This window comes from Lacerta agilis, chromosome 5 (genome assembly GCF_009819535.1).
Source record: "Lacerta agilis isolate rLacAgi1 chromosome 5, rLacAgi1.pri, whole genome shotgun sequence".
In the NCBI taxonomy this organism is placed as follows: Eukaryota; Metazoa; Chordata; class Lepidosauria; order Squamata; family Lacertidae; genus Lacerta; species Lacerta agilis.
In genome coordinates, this window is record NC_046316.1 from 68,427,388 (window position 1) to 68,451,210 (window position 23,823).

Genomic DNA, 23,823 nt, shown 5'->3' on the forward strand with positions numbered 1-23,823 from the left:
CTGAAATATAATCTAGACTGACTTCCCTGTTCAACTTTATCCTAAGGAGTCTCTGATATTATGCATGGTTTACCTCCCATGAAGGCTGCGGAAGTGCTGGGTGTGATCTGCTATGAAGCATAGCACTGGTATTTGCTACAGAGCAATGCACAATACCTTTAGGCTCTGGAAAGTGTAGCTTTGTTTTTCAGAAATATGCAAAGATACTGAGAAAGAAAACTTTTGTTGCAGACTTCACAATATTTTGAAGCTATTGGCATTTACAGTATTTAAGTCCCCCTATTGGAGGCGAGGTACTTTGGCCACCTCACGAGAAGAGAAGACTCCCTAGAAAAGACCCCGATGTTGGGAAAGATGGAGGGCACAAGGAGAAGGGGACAACAGAGGATGAGATGGTTGGACAGTGTTCTCGAAGCAACTAGCATGAGTTTGGCCAAACTGCGGGAGGCAGTGAAAGATAGGCGTGCCTGGCGTGCTCTGGTCCATGGGGTCATGGACACGACTGAACGACTGAACAACAACATTGGAGGCGAGGTAACCTTTAACTCAAGGTTACATTGCTAGAGCCTCAGACACGTGTTTTGGTGAACCCACTTTTTGACAGTTCTTTTCTGATCCAGCTCTACTTGCACTTTGTTATCTGCACCTGTTATTCTGGATCAGAAATGTTAGCTCCTCTAACTCAGATGCACCTATTAATTTCATTGGAGCCCGATCAGCATTGTGAAGTGCAGCTGCATTAGCAGAGATGGCTTAGAATGTCAATACCTTAAAGAGGTCCATACTATGGCATGTTTAATAACTCTTTGAGTTTGCTGCCCCACATAAGACAGGCTTATCAAACCCCTAATGCAGGAGTTCAGAAGTCACTGAGCTAAGTCTCCCACCAGTGGCAGCCAGTATGGCTAGTGGTCATGGAAGATGCAGTACAATAACACCTAAGGGCTACAAATTAGCCACCCCTGAGTAAACTGCTATGTTTGGTGGGCCTGTTGAGACAAGCTGTGCAGTTTTAATCTAGAATTATATGGATTTCATTTTATATAAAAATTGATATTTCACTATTCTTTTAAAAAAGAAAAAACTTCAAATGCTCCCTGCTTCCCTCTTTAAAAGCTTGTTTGTCTATCCATTTAAGATTAAAACTCCAAGAGCAGTTCAGTATTTCTTTGGCTTCCAATTCAGATGAAGGCATACATCAGAAGCAGTCTTTTGGGATACATTTTTGTGCCTACATTTCTCCTTATTTGATCCACACATTCAAGAATTCTGGTCTCAGAGCCTGCTCCTGCTAAATGTTGAGATATTTGTGCTTTAGATTATTGTACTTTTACAGGCCTTCCATCAATCTTCAAACTACAGGTGATCAGCTGCTTTGAAAACAGAAGCCTTTAGGGTATGTTGGCATTCCAATTCCATGTACACCTTTCAGCTTGTACTGAATGCATTTCACAGCAATTCAGAACTTATGTAAAATACCTTTTTTCTGGTGTCACACACTGATCCTTTTTCTTGCTGAGCTGCTATATGAAAATACTTTATGTCCTCTCTACTGTGTAGAAAGGCTAATTCAAAATTAGGTTTTACAAAGGCAAAGAGGACACAGACTGTTAACATAAATTTATTTCAAGTCAGGCTGCAATACTAAAAAGTAGCATACAGAAAGGAATTGCATCACATTTTCACATGTTAGCTATGTTATTTGTGCTTGTAAACATTTATTCTACCACCGCAAAACGTCTGTGTAACACACAACTAACTGGAATTGGTCTAAAAATAAATAACCTTTCCAACAGTATAATTTCAATCTATAATGCTCCATAACTTTATTACTGTTTTCTGAGAGGTCCTGAGTGCACACTGGTCTTGAGAAGCTTTTTGGGTTGTGGCACATCTCCAGAGTGGACCCAGGTGCTGTTCAGCCTAAGCTAGTGCTTGCAGTATAAATTGGCCTTTCTATTATTAACCACGACCTTTACACCTCTACATGTATTGTGGAGTAACTATATAGTCAGCAAAGTCGCTTGAACACTTAGATTAATATGCTGGCAAATGTCACCTTTGCGAAAGAACAGGCATGGGTGGAAGTGGCTTTAACAGAAGCAATGGTGACAATTATGGCTCTTAATAATTTTATTTAAAAGTACTGCAAAAATAGTGTAAAAAGATAATTTACTTTTGGACACATTACAGAATCATATACTATCTTAATGAAAATAAGAGATGTCTTTCATAGTCTTCAGGAACATACAGGCAGAATCTGTATATGGCAAATGATTGAAATTCTGTTTTTCAAAAAAGCAAATGACAGAATTGCTGCTTTGCGAAGATGCTAGTAAAGGATACTGACAATTTGGAATAGAGATATTTAGTGGGTAATGAGCTGAAGATTTTTATTGCAGCACAGTTCCCTTTCCTGACTTTAAATTAAAAGCAGTCTTTTTGGCCAAAGCCAAAGAACGTTTTAAGAAGGGGTGCAAAAACTACTAGTTATTTGAAAATCAGGGTATTGGGGATGTACACTGACAATCAGGCAAGTTTTTATGCAGTAAAAAGATGACAGGCACCCAAAACATTTAACCTCATTAAAATTTTGGTTTTAAAGTGATTCTATCAGTATAAAAAGAATAATGAAAGAGGAGAAACTTGTTCTCAGAAGTGCCATCTAATACAATTAATCACAGCTCAGTATATTTTGGAGCCCAGGTTCCTTCAGAAGCAATCTTAAAACTTTCACATTCTGTAGAATAGCTGAGGCAGTTTGAACCAATATTCCTGCCTAATAGGCACCTTTCCCCCCCTTGCTTTGGTGTTTCCCTCTTTAGGATAAAAAGCTTTCAAAGTCATACCCTTTCTATGAAGGTACAGTCTATGAGGCTGGCCTAAGCTAAACCAATTCGAGTGCAGCAGTTAAAACCAAATAATGGTAAATCACGAGCACTTACTTGGAGTAAGGTTTCTTGAACTCAGTGGGACTTAGCATCTGAATAAATCTGCATAGCATCAATTTGTAAAATTTGAGTAGTAAAGTTGAATTCCTTTAAAAGCAACTGTTCATTCGCAGATTGCAACGAACTTTACAAAGGACGTGAATCACCACTGCAGGTGAAAGAAAGGGGAGGCTTAGAAATGCCAATACCTGCCCACAGTCTCACAGCGAGTTGCTAGTAAAGCTGTGTGTGGGACTCAAATCTGTTAATGAGCAGTCCAATATTAGCATTCACTGGAGCACAGAGCCTCTGAAAACTGCAGGGAAAGAACACAACGTGATCAGGAGTTTTAAAGACCTGCATGAAAACCTGCCAACCTGAATTTTGTTTCTTTCAGCAGAACATATATGCCTGCCGAATGGCTAACGGCTTTTTAAAAGGAATTTCAACAGCTTGCAAATGTCACTTCTTTGTGACACAGTTCAAGAGCTCAGGCTCCTCTTTCTGTTCCTCTGGAGTAATTTGAAAACATAATTACACAGAATTCATTGAGAGGCATATCCTCCTACGTATTCGTTTGCCTGGTATTCTGCAAACCGCTAGTGTAGTCAAACGACAAATACTAACCTCTCTCTCTCTTTTAAAAATGCTTTTGTTACTGTGTGATTTCACTGTCAGTCAATACACATAGCCGACAGAAATGTATGTATGTTTGATTACGGGAAACAGATGTTGTTTTTCCTCCGGTTTCCACAAATGTCAATTCAAAATGCGCACGCCCCTGTCCTCCTACATCAGTAGGTTCTCCAACGCAAGGTTCCCCATGTGATACAACTGTATAACTCCGGGTCTTTCCTTTCCACCCACCACTTTCTTTCCTGTGCACAGCTCTAAAACAGACCCACGGCAGAGTTTGTGCATTTCTGACCAGTTCTAGGTGCTGATGTTTTGAAAAAGAGGGCCACTCACAAATCACTGCCACTTAAAATGGATTAAAAATGAAAACAAGTGTAACAAGGTTTCTTATCCCAACTCGAGTAGCCAGTCAAACAGGCTCGGAGTCTGCTCTCTGCTTTCTTCATGGAGTTTGCAGAATTGCACCACGGCATGAAAGATATCGCCCACTTTCCAGGACTTCTCATGGACACGCTGCACAACATCTAAAAACTGGAGGGGGGAAAATGTTTACTCATAAGAGCTGGTTTCATCCAATTAGGTTCTCTCATTTTCACTGTAACTGTATGAATCCAGGAGGGCTGGCTCACACACTGCTCTAATTGTTCATCACTCATTGACTACAGAATCAAGTGAGGACTTGTGTGTGAGAGAATGAGTCAGCTCAGTTGGTTAGAGCGTGTTGCTGATAATGCCAACATTTCAGGTTCGCTTCCCGTATGGGACAGCTGCATATTCCTGCACTGCTGGGGGGTTGGGTTAGATGGCAGGGTCCCTTCCAACTCTATGATCACAGGCCAGTCATGTTTGATCTTTCCTGTCACCTCCACAGCAAAACCTCTGACTGGAATCATTGACACACTCAGTTGTTGATCAAGTGACAAGCAAGTAAGTAATGAGAAATCAATTGATAATTAAATGGTTGTATTAAGCAGTCCTGAGGAAAAAGCTTTGGTTTAAGAATAGGAGGCAAGCTATGCTTAGGGATTTACAATGCAAATAATAAATGCAGTGGTTTCTGCACAAAATGTTGCAGGGTGGAGGATCCCTTTCATGTTACAAACAAGCATTGCTCTTCTCCTGGAAACTCAATTCCTCCTTCAATTCTGCCCACCCCCTTGCCCTGGCAAACAGTCAAAATTTCATGGTAACTGAGTACACGTCAATCTCATTAGCTGTCTTGGACTCCCCCCAGGAGTTTCCCCCTACTATTATTTTTTTTAATTCTTCCTTTTTGAGAGGGGCTTTTTGACTACTTGAGCAATGGCACACACACACACCTGAACATGGGAGGCAGAGGGAATGAGGAGTCTCAAATAAGAGTTGTTTTGTGCTCAGGCTGCCCCAGTGTTGGCAGCATACTTAGAATCTAATCCTCAAATTGTCACGCTTCCCGAGGAAGGTGAAGGGGGAGAGAAACAGCTGATGTTACAGACATTTACTCTTCAGGCTCACTGTTGCATCGTTACATGAAAGAACACCTAATGGCAAACTTAGAGCACCAACATGAAAATTTACACTCAGGCGGTGGACTGAGGTGGTTCAACAATGGGCAGACCAGAGAAATCTGTATTGCACCAGATCATCTGGTCGTATTCCCTACAGAAATGCCTCAAATTAGGCCTGAAGGGGAACGTCCCCACCCCGTCCTCTCTCCAAGCACGTTCCATTTTCTTTGTAGAAGGGGTCTATACATTTGATAAGCCATTATGTTAAAGGCAGCCAATTGGCTGCATGTGGTAGCTGGCCCACCAGCATCATCACTGAAGCCCCTTTCTGCCTGTCTGTGGCTACAAAAACGAGAGTTGTGTGTATGTGTAGAGTACAGAATACCCCATAAATCTACAAGGGTCCCTCCAAACATTCTTTTTTGTTGCGCATTCATGAGGATTTGTGCTCATGATGTTGCCAGGGTGGTTATGCATGATTCTGTTTTAAATATGTTTTGTGCCTACAGACATACTGCTCCATTTCCAATGAGGGCGGGTCCTGTAACTTCTTGCTGAACTGGAGGTTTTTATTCCACAAACGTTCCCGTTTATTTCCTCTCCCACTTTTGTTGTGCTGTAATGCAAGAGTGTCTTTCCAGATAACAATGATGCATTGTGGAAGCATCACGGAACAACTAATAAAGCGGAATGATATCCCGTATACCGTAAATCTGCCACTAATGCAACTCTTACTGTGTCAATGATGTGTTGCAGAATATATGTGCAAAAACATCCTAGTTTGAAGGGGTTCTAAAATGCCCAGAACTCCTTGTCATTGGAAGTCAAATCTAGAAGGAACAATAATGCATTGATTTTACTGCGTACCAATTGTGTGTTGGTGTGTGTGTTTAAAAATCTTCCTTTAGATTTCTAAGCAGCTGGGGGGAAATATACTGTCTGCTTTTGTGCTTTGCTATTATTTGAAACAAAGAGCATCATCACACCACATACCCAGGCCCTTGGTTTGCAAATGGAAATTAGCACTTTCTCCTTTTTACTTCTTTTCTTTTCTTTTTTCTTTTTTACTTTTCACAATCAATATCTGATTAGGCTTCATCACTGCACTTTCAGAACAAGGGAGGAAACATATTGTGCCTCCGTAGCTAGCAGGACAATTTGCCATTTACATGTAGTCTTTTAAACTTAAGGACATATTTTAAAGATGTTCAACTAGGCTTGCTGTTTCCAAGGGCAGGCTTTTAGGCAGGATGTGTTTCATCACTTTCTGGGGTGTTTTAGCAATTGGTTAAAGTATTTGCAGAGGCATTGGCAAAGCTGACAGCTGTTTCTATAATGGGACACACAATTTAGGCAGTTGTTACTGACTGCAGCTTAAATTATTGCTGAAGATTCCCAAATATTTTGCCTTAGAAAATACTAAACAATGCCTCAGCTGTACCTAATACCAACTCTCTCTCACACACTTTTTTTTTTTTTAAAAAAGACCCAGGGCTTGATTCTATGAGCTCTTGTCCTGACACAGCAGCTCATAGGATCCAAGCAAAGACCTTGTGCAGCACCTGCTCCATCCCTGTTGAAGGCAAGAGGGAGCAGGAGTCCCACTTGCTGCTCATATGGCACAGCATTTATACAAAACATTTGCATCCCATCTAATTTTATGAGCCAAGATGGCTTAAACTGAGGGTACCCAACATGGTACCCAGATGTCCTTAGATTACATCTTCCATCACCCCTGACCACTGGCCATGCTGGCTGGGGCTTCTGGAGGGCACCACATTGATTGCCCTTGTTTAAATAAACTCCTGCTATGCATCTCAGTGCTTGAGATACTAGAGCAAGCCTAGTTTACATGGGCCTCTGTGCCCCACAACTATGACTGCACAGGTTTTGCGATACCTTAATGTACCACAAAGAGGCATTCAAATTATAAGGTCATTCCTGAATGGCTTTTCTGTCCCAGGTTTGTATTTCATTATTTCCACTCAGTTGTGAAGCTTACTGGATGACCCTGGGCCAGTCACTGTCCCTATGCATACCCCATCTCACAGGATTGTTGGGAGGATAAACAGGGAGGGGGAGAATAATATATGTCACCTTGACCTTTGTGTAGGCAAAGTGGGATATAAATGCAATAATAATAGATAAAAATACTAGAGGCAGAGCAGTATATTTCAAATGTTACTCTAATACCTATGGCAAGAAAACATGATGGTCTTAGTTCTTCAGATACTGCCTGTCAGTGGGTGCTACCCCACATTTGCCATCATTTTTCTCCTGCATTCGAGAGCCATACCTTTTCAATTCTATTTTCCTGAGATTTCTTAAAATAGATCATGGGGATCCCAAGCTCTGATGCAGCGATCCACTGAAGGGTGGTACGCAATTCTGCGTCAGGGCACTCTGGTTCCAGGTCAAAGTTGATCACCAAGAGATCCTTTTGCCCATTGGTTGTTCCGGTGGATAAGCCAGAAGCGCATTCTGAGGAAAGAATGCCACCATCACTTTCCCAGTGCTTGCAGGCAAAACAAAACAAGCGCCTACACCCTTGCTTTACGACATACAACTTACCTTCTGCCTTTTCTGGCATTTTGTTGTGGGATGTGTTTTCTTCTACTAATTCACTTAAGAAACAAAAAGAACAAGAAAAGATTATTGTATATAACTTTGCAACATGGCCTGACATCCATCCATGGAAGCTGAAATGATTTCAGAGAGGGACCTGAGACACCGTAGTTTTATTTCTACACTTAAAATGAACTTGCTTTTGGGGTATGTGTATCAGCATTCACACTAAGGGATATTTTATGTTTTTATCATTTGCTACCAAGGTATCAAACTCAAAGCCCTTTGAAACTGAAGTATCTTGTGAAATCTTGTAAGTCACAGAGCCTTATAGACAGGAGGCTTTCAAAAATATCTATGCAGTTGCCAACCAAACCTAGAGCAAAACCAATGGGAACCTAAGAGGCAGCTCTGGTCAACTCTTGAACCGAACTGGGCCCACTCCAGATTGGCTTGAGGCAGCTCCAGATTCTGTCTGAAATTCTGGAAGGCCATTGCCATTGTACCATGAAGCCATAATGGTGCTCTCCAAATGTTAAGAGTACAATTTCGATCAGCCCCAGCTTGGGAGTTAACTTGGGACATTCTGCATGCAAATCATGTGCTGTGCCCCTGAACTACAGCTCATCTTATTAGGGCAAGCTCACTAAGGTCTCGGCCACTGCCCAGAGCCCATAAGGAAATCTGTCAGACCAGCCTTGCTCAATCCATCGGTCAGAGAAGAAAGCTTGCATCCCCACTCCCTGCCGGAAGGAATTTTCTGATTCAATGTCTAGTTCCTTGTGGCTAGATGCCCAAAAGAAAGCATGTTCTGGCCCTGTCCATTAGCTAGAAAACTAAAGGTTGCTGGGCTGTGCATGTGCGTGAGATTTATAGTTATATCTCCAGTGGTACCTCGGGTTACAGACACTTCAGGTTACAGATGCTTCAGGTTACAGACTCCGTTAACCCAGAAATAGTACCTCAGGTTAAGAACTTTGCTTCAGGATGAGAACAGAAATTGTGCGATGGCGGCGTGGTGGCAGCGGGAGGCCCCTTTAGCTAAAGTGGTACCTCAGGTTAAGAACAGAACTCCAGAATGAATTAAGTTCTTAACCCGAGGTACCACTGTATATTACAACCTGTTGTAAATCATTTGAATGAAAGGTGGGGTACAAACCTTTGAAATAAACACACAAATGTGCTGCTCAACCAGGGCCTGTGTTTGCTGTAGGTAGTTGTTTATATCAGAAAGAAATGGCTGCTTGCCAGAGATAGCAATTACTGAATCTGTAACTGAAACTGCTGGCTTCTAACATTTCAGAGGGGGAATTCACACCTTGTGTTTGCAACAGTATATTTAGAGAATCAGGGCAAAGTGCAGCTAATTTGCACTTTGGAGCACACTACAAAATTAAGTGTGAATGTGGTGGGCAACTGGAAAATGTGGACACCGCTTTATGGAGATAATTGATCACCACTTAATGGAAATAACTAACTTTGTATTGCAACCATCGCTGATGGGAGTTAAAGCAGCAGCAAGAAAGGACAGCAGCTGGATGAATAATGGAGGCACGGGAGTCGCTTGGCACGTTCTGGATGATGTGAATGGTTTGCAGCTGAAATGGAGCAGCGCTTCCCAAGATCAGAGGTCACCTTAGCAGCTACTTACTTAATTGTATGAGAAGATGGCATGTTTTCCTGATAAATTTCCAGGTCCATAATGCCAAGACTGCTAGTGGTACTGCTGTTGCCATTGCTGACGATGCAAAAATTTAAGTATTAATGCCAGTCTGTACCAGCATGCACTTGAAGACATTGTTAAGCAAAGCAGCGGTCAGAGCGGCTGCTTTTCTGCTTCTCAGAACAAGGGCACACAGTTCTTGTCTGACTCAGCAATTTGTTACCAGCAACACAAAAGATGGGGACGTATTTAGTCACAATACACAACAGTCACACATCTATTGGTGCTATGAACCGACAGAGAAAGAATCAAGTGTTAAGCTGAGGTTTGGTAAGGCAAAATGAAGATTTCACTTCAGCTCAGAGCAAAACATGCTATGTAAAGTCTGGTTACATCACTTGATGTCTCATCACTTGATGATTGGCAGAATGTTGTCCTGAAAGTGATGTCAGGGGACGTGAACATTTGGTGGTATTTGAGTCATGATGGCTGCTTCACATATATGCCAATTATCACTTGATACTGTGTCATCAAGTGGTTGCCATGTTTATATAAAACCTTAAGACTCATCACAGTGTAGCCAGAGATAATGTTGAGTACACTTATACCTTTAAAGTGCTAAATGGCCTCGACCCTGCATACCTGAAGGAGTGCCTCCACCCCCATCGTTCAGCCTGGACACTGAGGTCCAGCTCCACGGGCCTTCTAGTGGATCCCTCACTGCAAGAAGTGAAGTTAGAGGGAACCAGGCAAAGGGCCTTCTTGGTAGTAGTGCCTGCCCTATTGAACACCTTCCCATCAGATGTCAAGGAGATAAACAACTATATGATTTTTGGAAGACATCTGAAGGCAGCCCTGTATAGGGATTTATTTTTTTAATGTTTGATGTCTTGCTGTGTTTTTATAATTTGTCGCCTCTTATTGTCTCCAGCCTCAAAAACAAGATTTTTTATTTTAAAAAAAATCAATTTATTGCATTTATATCTCATCTTTTTCTCCAAGGAGCTCAAGGTAACATATGTGGTTCTCTGCCTCCTTATTTAATCCCCGCAACAACCTAAGAGGTAGGTTAGGCTGAGAGGCAGTGACTGGCCCTAGGTCACATTCATGGCCAAGTGGAGATTTGAACCCTGGTCCCATAAGCCCTACACTGGCACTATAAACAGTACACCCACACTGGCTGTGAGTCATATCATGCAAAGACTGAAAACAACAGTGGGATCTCAATAGCGATTTTCAACTCATTTATGACTTCTTGGAACAGATGACCTACAGTGAGATCTCAACCAAAAAATGTTTTTTAGTGGTGGTAAATTTGGCAATTATGTTTAGGCTGCAGTGACAGCAGAGATTTAGATTTGAGTAGTCAGAAACATCTGTTGAGCGATGAGGCAAATTGCTCAAAGAGAACTGGATTCTCCAGGGCTTTTCTCCTTACAGACTGAGTAGTTCTACTGAATCCAGTTTCAAGATCGTAACCAATCTATATGGACCTGCAGTTCCCATCTTGAAACTGTACTGTTGACTCTAAGAGCTTGCAATGGTATGATAATACGTAGATGGTAGGAAAGAAAGAAAGAAGTCCTGCTACAGTAATTTGTCCAGTCCTTAGTTTTCAGTCGTGTCCATGCCAATAGAGAAGGAGAACTCAATACAAAAGTGTTAGATGTAAATGACCCAAACGACAGGCACAAAAAATGTGCCTGTTCAGATGGAACTGACAAATGAGCCATGATTTGACTCAAATTAGCTTCTCAGATGGTGTTATCCTTGCAGGAACAGGAAGTGATTGCTTAGGGTTGGGTTGCAATTTCTTTCCATGGTTTCCAAAAACTTAATGAGGCCTCCTGCAGCACCATATGAAAGCTAGTCCTCTTTTGGACACACTCAAGCTACATTCATTCTGAGCCAATGACAATCAAAACATTTATGCTGGTGATTATACCCCTTGCAGCTCAAAAGGGGCATGTGGTTACCTCATAGATCTCTCGCTGAGTTGCAAATAGCTGCTTGTATCCTCAGGATTGTCCTCGTCATTTGCCAGCTGGCACCAGCTGCTACCTGTGCTTTCGTCACTGCTGCTGGGAGGGACTGGAAACTCTTCCACTGCTTTGGCCTCCTTGGAAGGTTCAGGTTCAGGATCTCTGCGCATAGTCAAGCTGATTGGGGAAAGGAAAGGAAAGATTCTGATAAAGCAAGGAGAAATCTCTGGGGAAATTCTTCCTGCTCCTAAGCACTGTTGTATCAGTCAACCAAACCACTTGGACCATTCTTTATTTTATTTTATTTGTTTTATTTTTTGCAAGTCATGGAACACCACCAGCTAATAGATTTTTATTGCCTTTTTGGATATTAAAGGGGGGCACATATATGGAATTTGCTACCAACAGGGCTGGTAAATTGCAACATGGGGATTGCACTGCTGCATCTTCTGATTTGTTCCCTTCTGGTCCCTGTCACCCATCCTCCTTCTACATCTGTTGTCTGGCAAAATTAAAGTCCAATGTGCTTCAGTGGGCAGAGAAAAGGAGAAGACTAGGGAAGGAACATAGCATAAAGCAGGAACATTATTTCTTGCTGCATGTAGCCGAGCTCATCTTTATAAGTTCTTCTCTCAGTAACAATGCTTTCCCTCTAATATCTAATGTGCAGTGGGTGGTGACTGGAGTATTTCCATAGTCTTAAATCTACGCACAATATGAAACCTAGAGCTCTTTAGCCTTCACAAGTCTGTGATTTTGGAGTTCCAATAAGAAATGTGCAGGGCAGCATACCAGCAGCTTATTGGAAAAGGGATAAATTGATAATTAAACTTAATATAAACTACTTAGTAGGGATCTAGTCATAATGGAGGTCCAGCTAAGTGATAATTGTATAGATGATTTACAATAATAACAGAGTGTCTGCCCAGCCAGATCTTTGCAACGGGGGAATGTAACAGATTATTTTGGCAAGGTTGAGGAGTAGAGATTATGCTCCAGATTGCAAGCAAAATGGAAGAGCAAAAAAGTATGTTTTGCAACCTGTGCTCATGGACTGAGAAGCTATATGGCCCATCATAGCTTCCCTTACAGTAGAATTTTATAATGTCTTCTCAGAAGTAAGCCCCATTGAGTTCAGTGCTTCCAAATAAGTGTAGGATTCTGGTATTCATGCCTTATAAACATGTGTCATATGTAGTTACAGATTCTGTTATGACATTTAACTTTTTTTTTTTTTGAGTGGGGAGAAACATAAGACATAAGATATGCCAATCTGCAAATTAGGGTCCTTAGATTTGAAAAGCGTAATTCAGCTTTAAGGGGTACAGCAGAATAGAGATGGAGGGAGCTGTTACGTGTGTGTGTGTGTGTGTGCGCGTGCGCCCCTACATTTCTGCATATGGGGAGATGTGTGGGGCTTTACAGGTTTATCAGGCACAGGGCCCCATGCTTTCAATCTGCTTATAAAACTTACCTGCTGTTTGTTGAGGAATCTGGGTGCCTTCCTGACTCTCCTTCTGCACATTTTTGTTTGCTGAGATGCCCCCTTGGTTTCCCAGAGGCCACGTTAACTTCCACCAATGGTTCTGAAACTTCATCAAGGTCTTCTCTTTGTTCTGTTTCTATCTGAATTAAAGGCACTTCCCTTAGGCATACAGAACAGCTTGTATGGTTCGTAGGAAAAAATCCAGGGGATGAAGAATGTGGTTTTTTCACATCTAAATCTATTCTGTCTCCTATTGGTTTACAGTTTTTTTGCATCCCTATTGGGGCATGGCTGCTGTCTGCTGCGTGATCTCTGTTTGCAGAATCTTGGTGATGGACAATTAAAGTCTTCCCGCTTTCAACAATATTTGCAGCCAGCCTTTTTGCATACTGTTGAACATGCGATGGGGAGTCTTGAGGATGCTGGTCAAGCTCAGAAACCTCTGTGTCATTTGCTATTATTTTGTTCTTGCACATTAGAGCTTTGATGGAATTCGCCCATGTCTCATGAATCAGCAGGTCGGTTGCCTGATCACTCCTACATCTTTGGTACAGGTAAGAGTCTGATTTACAAAGCCCTGAAGAGGAAGCCATGCTGATTGACTCTACACTTAAAGAATCCCTGTGGCCATTGCGAGAGAAGCCGTCTAATGAATTTGCTTTGATGGGCACATTCACTGTTAGCCTGGAAGCTGAGCTTCTGTTATCGGGCATCGAGGACTGTCTAAAACAAAAAGGTGAGCGTTGGGAAGGAGGTAATAAATTGCTACTCCAGTCCTTGGCACTCCTAGCAGAATACACGTTCTCTCTATTTTCCTTTTCAATTTCCCTTAGCATATATCTATAAAATTCTTCTGTTATGCTTTCTGTGCTGGACTGTTTGGATGGGCAACTTGGCCTCACATTGAGGTGGCCATTTTTCTTGGCAACTTGTTGCATTGCAGAAGTCAAGATGTTATTTGCATTCTTCCCAGCATAGTAGTCAAGCAGTAAATCAAACTCTCGACCTTCGTTTTCCATCTGGTTGACCATAAACCTTGAAAACTCGTCCGTAATGCTCTCACAGCTGGACTGTTTGGAGACAGAGCTAGTCCTGCTTATTGGCTGCCCTAAAGTGTTTGTGAGACCCAAAGTATTTGCAGACCCTTTGGAATCGCAGTCCTCCTCGGGAATGCTTTCACAGCTGGATGCGTTGACTCTGCTCCATCTGTCACAGTGCAGTCTATTTCGAGGATGGTTTGGGCTTTGCCACGCGTTATCAGCCACAGAGAACTCAGCCAAATTCATAATTTTAGCAGCTACTTCATTGGCAAAGCTATTGCATGGATCTGGTGTGTCATCAAGGTTAATGGATTCATCCACCACCCTGTTCATAAGCCTTTCTTTTAACTCAGGGTGCTCATCCGTTTTCCTCTTGATCTCACTAAGCCTCGGCGGGCGATGCTTTCTCACAACTGATCCACTGGACTGTGCCTCCTTCTTCCTTTTCATGGTTCGGCATGACAAAGCTTGGGGCATCAAATATTCTCCGCCTCTTTTCCACGCGCAGAACCAAGGTTGCTTGCCGTTTGAATTGTCAAGGCAAATGGCAGCAATTTCCGTTGCCATAGAGACCACCGTCTCTGCCAATTCCTCTGCAAAATCTGCTACGCAGTATTTATCTGCTGGATGCTTCAACTGTAGCAGAGGTTGGGAAGGCAACAAACCCTGATTACCCAATAAGGAGAGGCTGAGTTGGGCTTCATTGTGCCATGTGGCACCACACACATGCTTTTCATGACTTTCTTTACTTGGTGCAGTGTTGCAAGATGGACGTTCCTGAATGCCATGTCTGCACTCATTGGCTAGCGTTGTGTCTTCTCTGCCCGTAAACGACCGGAGTTCTTTCTTTGTATGGTTGCTGCTACTGGGATGTATGGATTTGTAGCACTCTCTTGCAGTTCTTTTCAAATACCTTTTTTTGGGAGATGTTTTTCCAGAAGGTGAACTATGAGCATTGACCCTAGGTGGTGAAGCTGCACGAGGTGAGACAGATTCCCGGGTCTCCGGCACAACTTCCCCTTTGATGTCTTTTGTTGTGGGTACAACATCAATATTAGGGCTAGTGCCACAAAAAGTACTACAAGGCTTATTATCAGAGTCGTCTGGAGATGGTTGTAATAGATCATTTGTAGACTCCTTTGGTTGGCTCTCCATTACCTGCCAGCTAAGATTATCTTCAGCAAAAGTAGTTAAAGACTCAGTGAGCTGTGTGATATCACTCATTTTCTTACACGTGAAGTACAGCACATCAAAAAGCAGCTTATTTGCAGTTGCAATAAAAACATCTTGGGTACTGAGGTCTACATTGCTTTCAGATCGTGTGTCTAGCTGCTTCTTCCTGACCTCTTCCACTGAATGTCTCAGAATAACATTGGACAAGTTCTGGGCAAGTTCATCAACAATCACGTCTTCCAAATGGGGAACTGAGGGCTTTGTCACAGCCTGGACAATTTTCCCATTTACAGATTCCATGAAGTCACCTAGGTTTCTGTACGTTTCAGGCCTGGCTAACACTAAGGATGCCTCTTTGAATAATGCTTGTGCAACGCTGTTGTTCAGATTCTCCATGCTGCTCCCTACGGCTATGCTACAGTGAAGAGTGATGGCTGCCGACGTCTCTGCGGCAGACAAGAGTCCACTGGAGGCTGCAGGATACTTATCATCTTTCTTGTCACCAAGACCACAAACTGCAACAGCACTCGCTACTTGAGTCATGCCACACAGGGCAGATGGGAATGAGTAATCCACAGGTGGGCTGTTACTGATGCCTTGGGGAGAGTTTTCCTTCAACTCTTCATTAGAAATTGTTTGAGAGTCTGCGGCTTCCTGTTCTCTTTTGAGCTTTTCTGCGGCATGTGGGCTCGATATGGTACCAAGGACTGTAGCGGCACAGGCCAAAGCCACTTCCAAGGCACTTTGGGTGCCTCCACTGTTGTCTTGCAACCAATCTGCAGCTTCACGGGGACGCTCAATGTCAGACCAAGGACACAAATTTGGTAAGCTAGATCCAGGCCATTCAGATGTGTTTTCGGAGCCGTCTGGACTCTGAACTATGACAATTTTGGGGAGTTCGTTCCATGGCCGTGAAGTCATCGCATCCTGTGCTGCATATGCAGCTGGGTTTAAGGAGCTACCAACAGAGATGCTGATGGCAGCCTCTTTGGTAAAAGTAGACTGAGACAACCTGATGAACGCGTCTTGCAGGACTGACTCTGCCAAATTTGTAGCGAACTGACCTGCTGTGGCCTGTTCATTTTGCAAGGGAGGGTTATCTGTTCTTTCATCTCTACAATCCAAGGTGTCTAAACGAATGTCTTGTACTTCTGCTGCATCATCCAGAGAAATAATTTCCTCCTTGGTTGCTGCAGCCAACAACACGTCTTCCGACACATCCGAATTGTCTGTATCACCTCTGGAAGAGTCTTCCAGTTCATCAGTATTAGAGGATGGCTTAGATTTCCCAGCTATACCAGATTTCCAGTGCTTACTGGCTTTGTCCAGTGTTTGCAAAACGCTGTCTTTGCCCTCACCATTCAAGTCCTCATCAGACGAGCTTGAAATCCTAGCAGGAGCTGTGCTGTCTTTGTTAATACAATTCGCTTCCAGAGCAAATGGCAACCTGGGATTTTTGCACTGTAAGCTTTCAAGTCCTTTCCCTCCGTGCTTTTTGAACTCTGCTGAGGACTCGGTGACATTCAGTTTTTCCTGACCTGGAGAATGAAAAGCAACACGTTAGCCTTTAGAAAACCAGCCGCCGTGTCCTGAAAAGTGGACGTGCCAAAGTAGCATGAAGAGGAAGTGTGCAATCACCATGTATAATGACCAAATTTTCCATCTCGCGAACAATGGTATTTAACGGCACGAGGGATTTTGGATCTTCCTCTAATTCCATTGCTTTCAAGCGGCAATTAAATGTATGCACCAATTAACACCAAGTGCTATTTACATGAGCACAGGCCCTTATGTATTTGACTGCATAAACTGCGACAGATTCACTTTCAGTCAGCCAGATTTTACCGTTTTTATATTCATCGGCCTCACTCTCATCTTCAAAGTGTTCGGAAGCTGTAAGAAAATCTTCTTCTATTGAGGACACGGAGCAGTTAGTGTCGTCCTCAGGCTTTAAGATGCTGGCCTCGATGTGCAGCTGCTTCTCCTGCACAAGCTCCAGCCCAATCAGAAACTTGTTTATTTCAAAGATTATGCAGTTTGTGCTGTTCTTTCTGTTTCCTCTTGCACACTGAACCAGACAGACATCTGCCAGCCAAGAACACTGGAGGGAGAAGAAGAAGAACAGCACCCAAATTCCAGTGATGCAATTAAACAGAAAATAAATAACCTTTTATCAAAATCTTTTCGTTTTCTCCTAGCTATGCTCCGCAACAAAACGTCACCACCAACACGAGCAACATTTTTAGGCTGTAATGCAATGGACGCAATGGACTCCCATGCACATAAAGGAGCTTTCTCTTCCTTATCTGTCTCCACACCCTCAGCATCAGCTATGGAGGGTTACGAAACAATAAAACAATATAATTATTAAGTTTGTATGTGTGAGGGTATGTGGAAAAGTTTTGTTTTTGTGTTCTCTAATACCCATTTTTCAAAGTAAATGAATCTAAATGCGTATTTGTATTTTTTTCCCCAAAGATGCCCACACTCTTTTTATACACGAGGGTCTCTGTACACTAGCTAGCTAGAATGCATCCTGCCGTATTTCTGGCATTTTCCCTTTGAGCATCCAACCAGAGCACTGAGGCATTCCCAAAGACTGATTGAACATCCGTACCTGGGGTACTTCAAAACCAGCCTGAAGGCTCCCTGAAGTCAATCCACTCAGCAGGATGATTTCATTCTCTTTGGGAGGGTGTACATTCATAGAGCTGATAAGCTTTGGGAGATTTGGAGAGATACCGATCAACCTCTGAAGCACAAGAAAAATGAGCATGAGAGGCGAACCACACTTCTCTATCTAGCCATGCTATCAAATGCAAAAGAAAAAGCAGTCACTGGCACCTCCTTGAAAGTGCCATTCACATTGACAGTAGGAGCCCTTATCAAACCAAATTTGCCAGACAGGTAGATGAATACATGGCACAGTACCCTGGATGAGCATCTGGCCCCTTCACTCCTTGGCTTCTGTGTTCAAGTTTACATTAGAATAATAAGCTTTCTTCACAAAGATGCCCCCCCAATGCATTTGTAGAGTGGCCATGTTTCCTGCTTAACAAAAACACAAGGAACTGCAGGGCATTCTTGCTTAGAGTTCAGTGATGGGAGTGCTTAGATGCAGGGAATAACTACAGGGATGATAAAGGACCTGGAAGATATACAGGTGAAACTCGAAAAATTAGAATATCGTGGAAAGGTTCATTTCTTTCAGTAATTCAACTTAAAAGGTGAAACTAATATGTGAGATAGACTCATGACATGCAAAGTGAGATATGCCAAGCCTTTATTTGTTTTAATTGTGATGATTATGGCGTACAGCTGATGAGAACCCCAAATTAACAATTTCAACTTTGGGGTTTTCATCAGCTGCATGCCATAATCATCACAATTATAACAAGCAAAGGCTTGACATGTCTCGCTTTGCATGTCATGAGTCCATCTCATATATTAAACTCCAGTAGCTAATGAAAACAATTGCTTACATAAATGGACTTTCCCACGATATTCTAATTTTTCGAGTTTCACCTGTATTTAGCACAGATAAAGTAAGTTTTAAGAAGGAAATCCTTCATGCTTTTCGAGGATTTTAGAGGGCACCAGAAAGGAAAAAAGAGACTGCAATGTATCCTCAGAGGATCAGACAGGAGTAGGGTTAAATTGCAAAAATTAAATAATGCTTTAGCCAACTATTAGGAAAAGTTTTAACCATAGGAACACTTATGCAAATGAACATATAGTATAGGTATTTATGGGATCTCCTTCCTTGATGTTTCCCACCAGGGCACCCTAGACAGTCATCTGATAGGGATTGTTCCTGGGGAGAACTGCTTTATGATGGGTAAAGGCTCTTCTTCTTCTTCTTCTTCTTCTTCTTCTTCTTCTTCTTCCAGAAATGCTCATGCTGGAAGAGGGTGATGCTACCCTGAGCCTCTTTTGGTATGGTAGATGAGTGCAGAGCAGCCTTACCACTAAGAGAAAGGGCTCCATGGACTGAGGGCTCAGCTTCTTCCCACTGTGTACAATGACCAATTCAAGGTCATTGTAAATAAATTCTAATCCTTGGGCTATTTCTTGAGGTCAGGTTAGTTGCTTCCTGCTGTAGCAAGCTTCTGAAACTAAATGGGTTGTTATCACAGAAAGGCATAGGGTATTGTGACTTAATGTAATGGCTTGGGCTAGATTGCACTAGGGCAGAGATGGGGAACATGTTGTCCTCTAGAAGTTGTTGGACTCCAATTCCCTTCAGTCAGGAATGCTAGGAGCTATAATCCAGTAACACATGAAAAGCCACAAGTTCTCCATCTGTGGACTAGGGGGTTGGAACTGTTTTCTTCCATTTCTGAGTCTATGGCCTAATTCACATTTGCATCTACTGAGTGCCTCACACCACCAGTAAGCCTGCAGGTAAGGGGGTTCTTCTAAGGAAGCAATGGTTGTGCAATAATGGGAGGTGTAGTGGGTCAGTGGTGCTCATATGACCTCTTGACAGCTGAGTCACTGCTGCTTATCAGGAAGGAGAGGCAGAGGTGGCACTGAAGTTGTTGTGTACAGATTGGCTCTACCAGTGTATTGGCAGCACATTGAGCTCCCCACCACCTCCCTCCCCTTCTCCTTCCCCGTAGGTAGCAGTGACAGCTGTCAGGAGGTCAGGAGAGCCCCACCACCAACCCCATGCTGTCTGCTATTGTGTTTGTGTGCTTCCATATGAAGGTTGCATACACGGCAGTTTCAAAACAGTGTTTCTATTCCCCCTCTCAGAGGTGGGTAGCAGTTCAGACATCTCTTTGTCTTTCTGCTGACTTTCCTGTGAGTAGCAAGAGCTACTTCTGTATTTGCACAAACCGTATGTATTAGCAGAGTTGTTGTTGTTCAGTCGTTCAGTCGTGTCCGACTCTTCGTGACCCCATGGACCAGAGCACGCCAGGCACGCCTATCCTTCACTGCCTCCCGCAGTTTGGCCAAACTCATGTTAGTAGCTTTGAGAATACTGTCCAACCATCTCATCCTCTGTCGTCCCCTTCTCCTTGTGCCCTCAATCTTTCCCAACATCAGGGTCTTTTCTAAGGAGTCTTCTCTTCTCATGAGGTGGCCAAAGTACTGGAGCCTCAACTTCAGGATCTGTCCTTCTAGTGAGCACTCAGGGCCGATTTCCTTGAGAATGGATAGGTTTGATCTTCTTGCAGTCCATAGGACTCTCAAGAGTCTCCTCCAGCACCATAATTCAAAAGCATCAATTCTTCGGCGATCAGCCTTCTTGATGGTCCAGCTCTCACTTCCGTACATTACTACTGGAAAAACCATAGCTTTAACTATACGGACCTTTGTCGGCAAGGTGATGTCTTTGCTTTTTAAGATGCTGTCTAGGTTTGTCATTGCTTTTCTCCCAAGAAGCAGGCGTCTTCTAATTTCGTGACTGCTGTCACCATCTGCAGTGATCATGGAACCCAAGAAAGTGAAATCTCTCACTGCCTCCATTTCTTCCCCTTCTATTTGCCAGGAGGTGATGGGACCAGTGGCCATGATCTTAGTTTTTTTGATGTTGAGCTTCAGACCATATTTTGCGCTTTCCTCTTTCACCCTCATTAAAAGGTTCTTCAATTCCTCCTCACTTTCTGCCATCAAGGTTGTATCATCAGCATATCTGAGGTTGTTGATATTTTTTCCGGCAATCTTAATTCCGGTTTGGGATTCATCCAGCCCAGCCTTTCGCATGATGAATTCTGCATATAAGTTAAATAAGCAGGGGGACAATATACAGCCTTGTCGTACTCCTTTCCCAATTTTGAACCAATCAGTTATTCCACATCCAGTTCTAACTGTAGCTTCTTGTCCCACATACAGATTTCTCAGGAGATGGATGAGGTGATCAGGCACTCCCATTTCTTTAAGAACTTGCCATAGTTTGCTGTGGTCGACACAGTCAAATGCTTTTGCGTAGTCAATGAAGCAGAAGTAGATGTTTTTCTGGAACTCTCTAGCTTTCTCCATAATCCAGCGCATGTTTGCAATTTGGTCTCTGGTTCCTCTGCCCCTTCGAAATCCAGCTTGCACTTCTGGGAGTTCTCGGTCCACGTACTGCTTAAGCCTGCCTTGTAGAATTTTAAGCATAACCTTGCTAGCGTGTGAAATGAGTGCAATTGTGCGGTAGTTAGAGCATTCTTTGGCACTGCCCTTCTTTGGGATTGGGATGTAAACTGATCTTCTCCAATCCTCTGGCCACTGCTGAGTTTTCCAAACTTGTTGGCATATTGAGTGTAGCACCTTAACAGCATCATCTTTTAGGATTTTAAATAGTTCAGCTGGAATATCATCACTTCCACTGGCCTTGTTGTTAGCAAGGCTTTCTAAGGCCCATTTGACTTCACTCTCCAGGATGTCTGGCTCAAGGTCAGCAACCACACTACCTGGGGTGTATGAGACCTCTATATCTTTCTGGTATAGTTCCTCTGTGTATTCTTGCCACCTCTTCTTGATGTCTTCTGCTTCTGTTAGGTCCTTTCCACTTTTGTCCTTAATTGTGGTAATCTTTGTACGAAATGTTCCTTTCATATCTCCAATTTTCTTGAACAGATCTCTGGTTTTTCCCATTCTGTTATTTTCCTCTATTTCTTTGCATTGTTCGTTTAGAAAGGCCCTCTTGTCTCTCCTTGCTATTCTTTGGAAATCTGCATTCAATTTCCTGTATCTTTCACTATCTCCCTCGCATTTTGCTTGCCTTCTCTCCCCCGCTATTTTTAAGGCCTCATTGGACAGCCACTTTGCTTTCTTGCATTTCTTTTTCATTGGGATGGTTTTCGTTGCTGCCTCCTGTATAATGTTACGAGCCTCCATCCACAGTTCTTCAGGCACTCTATCCACCAAATCTAAGTCCTTAAACCTGTTTTTCACTTCAACTGTGTATTCATAAGGAATTTGATTTAGATTGTATCTTACTGGCCCAGTGGTTTTTCCTACTTTCTTCAGTTTAAGCTGGAATTTTGCTATAAGAAGCTGATGATCAGAGCCACAGTCAGCTCCAGGTCTTGTTTTTGCTGAGTGTATAGAGCTTCTCCATCTTTGGCTGCAGAGAATATAATCAATCTGATTTCGATGTTGCCCATCTGGTGATGTCCATGTGTAGAGTCGTCTCTTGTGTTGTTGGAAAAGAGTGTTTGTGATGACCAGCTTGTTCTCTTGACAGAACTCTATTAGCCTTTGCCCTGCTTCATTTTGAACTCCAAGGCCAAACTTGCCAGTTGTTCCTTTTATCTCTTGACTCCCTACTTTAGCATTCCAATCCCCTATAATGAGAAGAACATCCTTCTTTGGTGTCATTTCTATAAGGTGTTGTAAGTCTTCATAGAATTGGTCAATTTCAGTTTCTTCAGCACTGGAAGTTGGTGCATAAACTTGGATTACTGTGATGTTAAAAGGACTGCCTTGGATTCGTATCGAGATCAATCTATCATTTTTGAAATTGCATCCCAGTACAGCTTTCGCCACTCTTTTGTTGACTATGAGAGCCACTCCATTTCTTTTACGGGATACCTGCCCGCAGTAGTAGATATGATAGTCATCTGAACTGAATTCGCCCATTCCCGTCCATTTTAGTTCACTGATGCCTAGGATGTCAATGTTTATTCTTGCCATCTCATTTTTGACCACATCCAGCTTACCAAGGTTCATGGTTCTTACATTCCAGGTTCCTATGCAATACTTTTCTTTACAGCATTGGACTTTCCTTTCGCTTCCAGGCATATCCGCAACCAAGCGTCCTTTCGGCTTTGGCCCAGCCGCTTCATCAGCTCTGGATCTACTTGTACTTGTCCTCCACTCTTCCCCAGTAGCATGTTGGACGCCTTCCGACCTGAGGGGCTCATCTTCCAGCGTCATAACTTTTATATGCCTGTTGTCTTTGTCCATGGAGTTTTCTTGGCAGGGATACTGGAGTGGGTTGCCAGTTCCTCCTCCAGGTGGATCACGTTTGGTCCAAACTCTCCACTATGACCTGTCCATCTTGGGTGGCCCTGCACGGCATAGCTCATAGCTTCCCTGAGTAATTCAAGCCCCTTCGCCACGACAAGGCAGTGATCCATGAAGGGGATTAGCAGAGTACTTGCCTGTTTCATGAGTTCATCACTGCAGTTACCTTCATGCGCATCCAGATTCACAAAGCAAACCTGCAATTGGAGAGGAAGAAAGGAAGGGAAAGAGCAGGTAAGATTCTGAAACTCCCATAGAAGTACCTATCTAGGAAACTATTCGGAAATAAAGCCAAGGTTATTTTTTTTCCTAAACAATTTGTGCAACGTATCAGCTTCTGCCATAAAAGAGAGCATTATCAAAGGTAAGTGGTTCATCACTTGGGAGAATCATGCTGGAAAGAAATAAAGTATTCAGTTAAACTGGAACATAGAAAACCAAAACAAAATAAAATAAAAAATTCCTTCCAGTAGCACCTTAGAGACCAACTAAGTTTGTTCTTGGTATGAGCTTTCGTGTGCATGCACACTTCTTCAGAAAGCTCATGCACATGAAAGCTCATACCAAGAACAAACTTAGTTGGTCTCTAAGGTGCTACTGGAAGAAATTTTTTATTTTATTTTGTTTTGACTATGGCATACCAACATGGCTACCTACCTGTAACTGGAACTATATAAAACCAAATTAGTTTTATTTGTTTGCATTGTCCAGTGAGCTGTGCCTTTCCTAGGATATTCCAACACCCCCCCATTCCCACCCCCACCCCCCACAAAAAACCTAGAAAGCACTCCTTGGATAATGAGCAAGCTAAGTTTTCATTGTGCTGTACTTTCTTGGGAAGGGTCTTCCCATAATAAGCACGCTAAAGCTGGCCAATTTATGGCCCACTGCTTTCTTCC

General features: G+C 42.8%; 1 protein-coding gene across 3 annotated transcripts in view; it reads right to left on the reverse strand.

Annotated features, from left to right (window-relative positions):
* Window positions 1-2,799: 2,799 nt before the first annotated feature.
* The window catches only part of SPHKAP (SPHK1 interactor, AKAP domain containing), an 83,038-nt gene continuing 62,014 nt past the window's right edge, over window positions 2,800-23,823 (reverse strand). For 2 of the 3 annotated variants that reach the window (XM_033150330.1, XM_033150331.1), the window contains exons 4-12: window positions 23,062-23,121; window positions 17,580-17,714; window positions 16,808-17,063; window positions 12,738-16,500; window positions 11,258-11,440; window positions 9,270-9,356; window positions 7,625-7,677; window positions 7,350-7,534; window positions 2,800-4,097 (exon numbers count right to left, since the gene is read on the reverse strand). In XM_033150330.1, the coding sequence (XP_033006221.1) occupies window positions 3,954-4,097; window positions 7,350-7,534; window positions 7,625-7,677; window positions 9,270-9,356; window positions 11,258-11,440; window positions 12,738-16,500; window positions 16,808-17,063; window positions 17,580-17,714; window positions 23,062-23,121 (4,866 nt within the window). In that variant the 3' untranslated portion in view covers window positions 2,800-3,953. The remainder of the gene's footprint in view (window positions 4,098-7,349; window positions 7,535-7,624; window positions 7,678-9,269; window positions 9,357-11,257; window positions 11,441-12,737; window positions 16,501-16,807; window positions 17,064-17,579; window positions 17,715-23,061; window positions 23,122-23,823) is intronic. The other variant, XM_033150332.1, reaches the window with a different exon arrangement.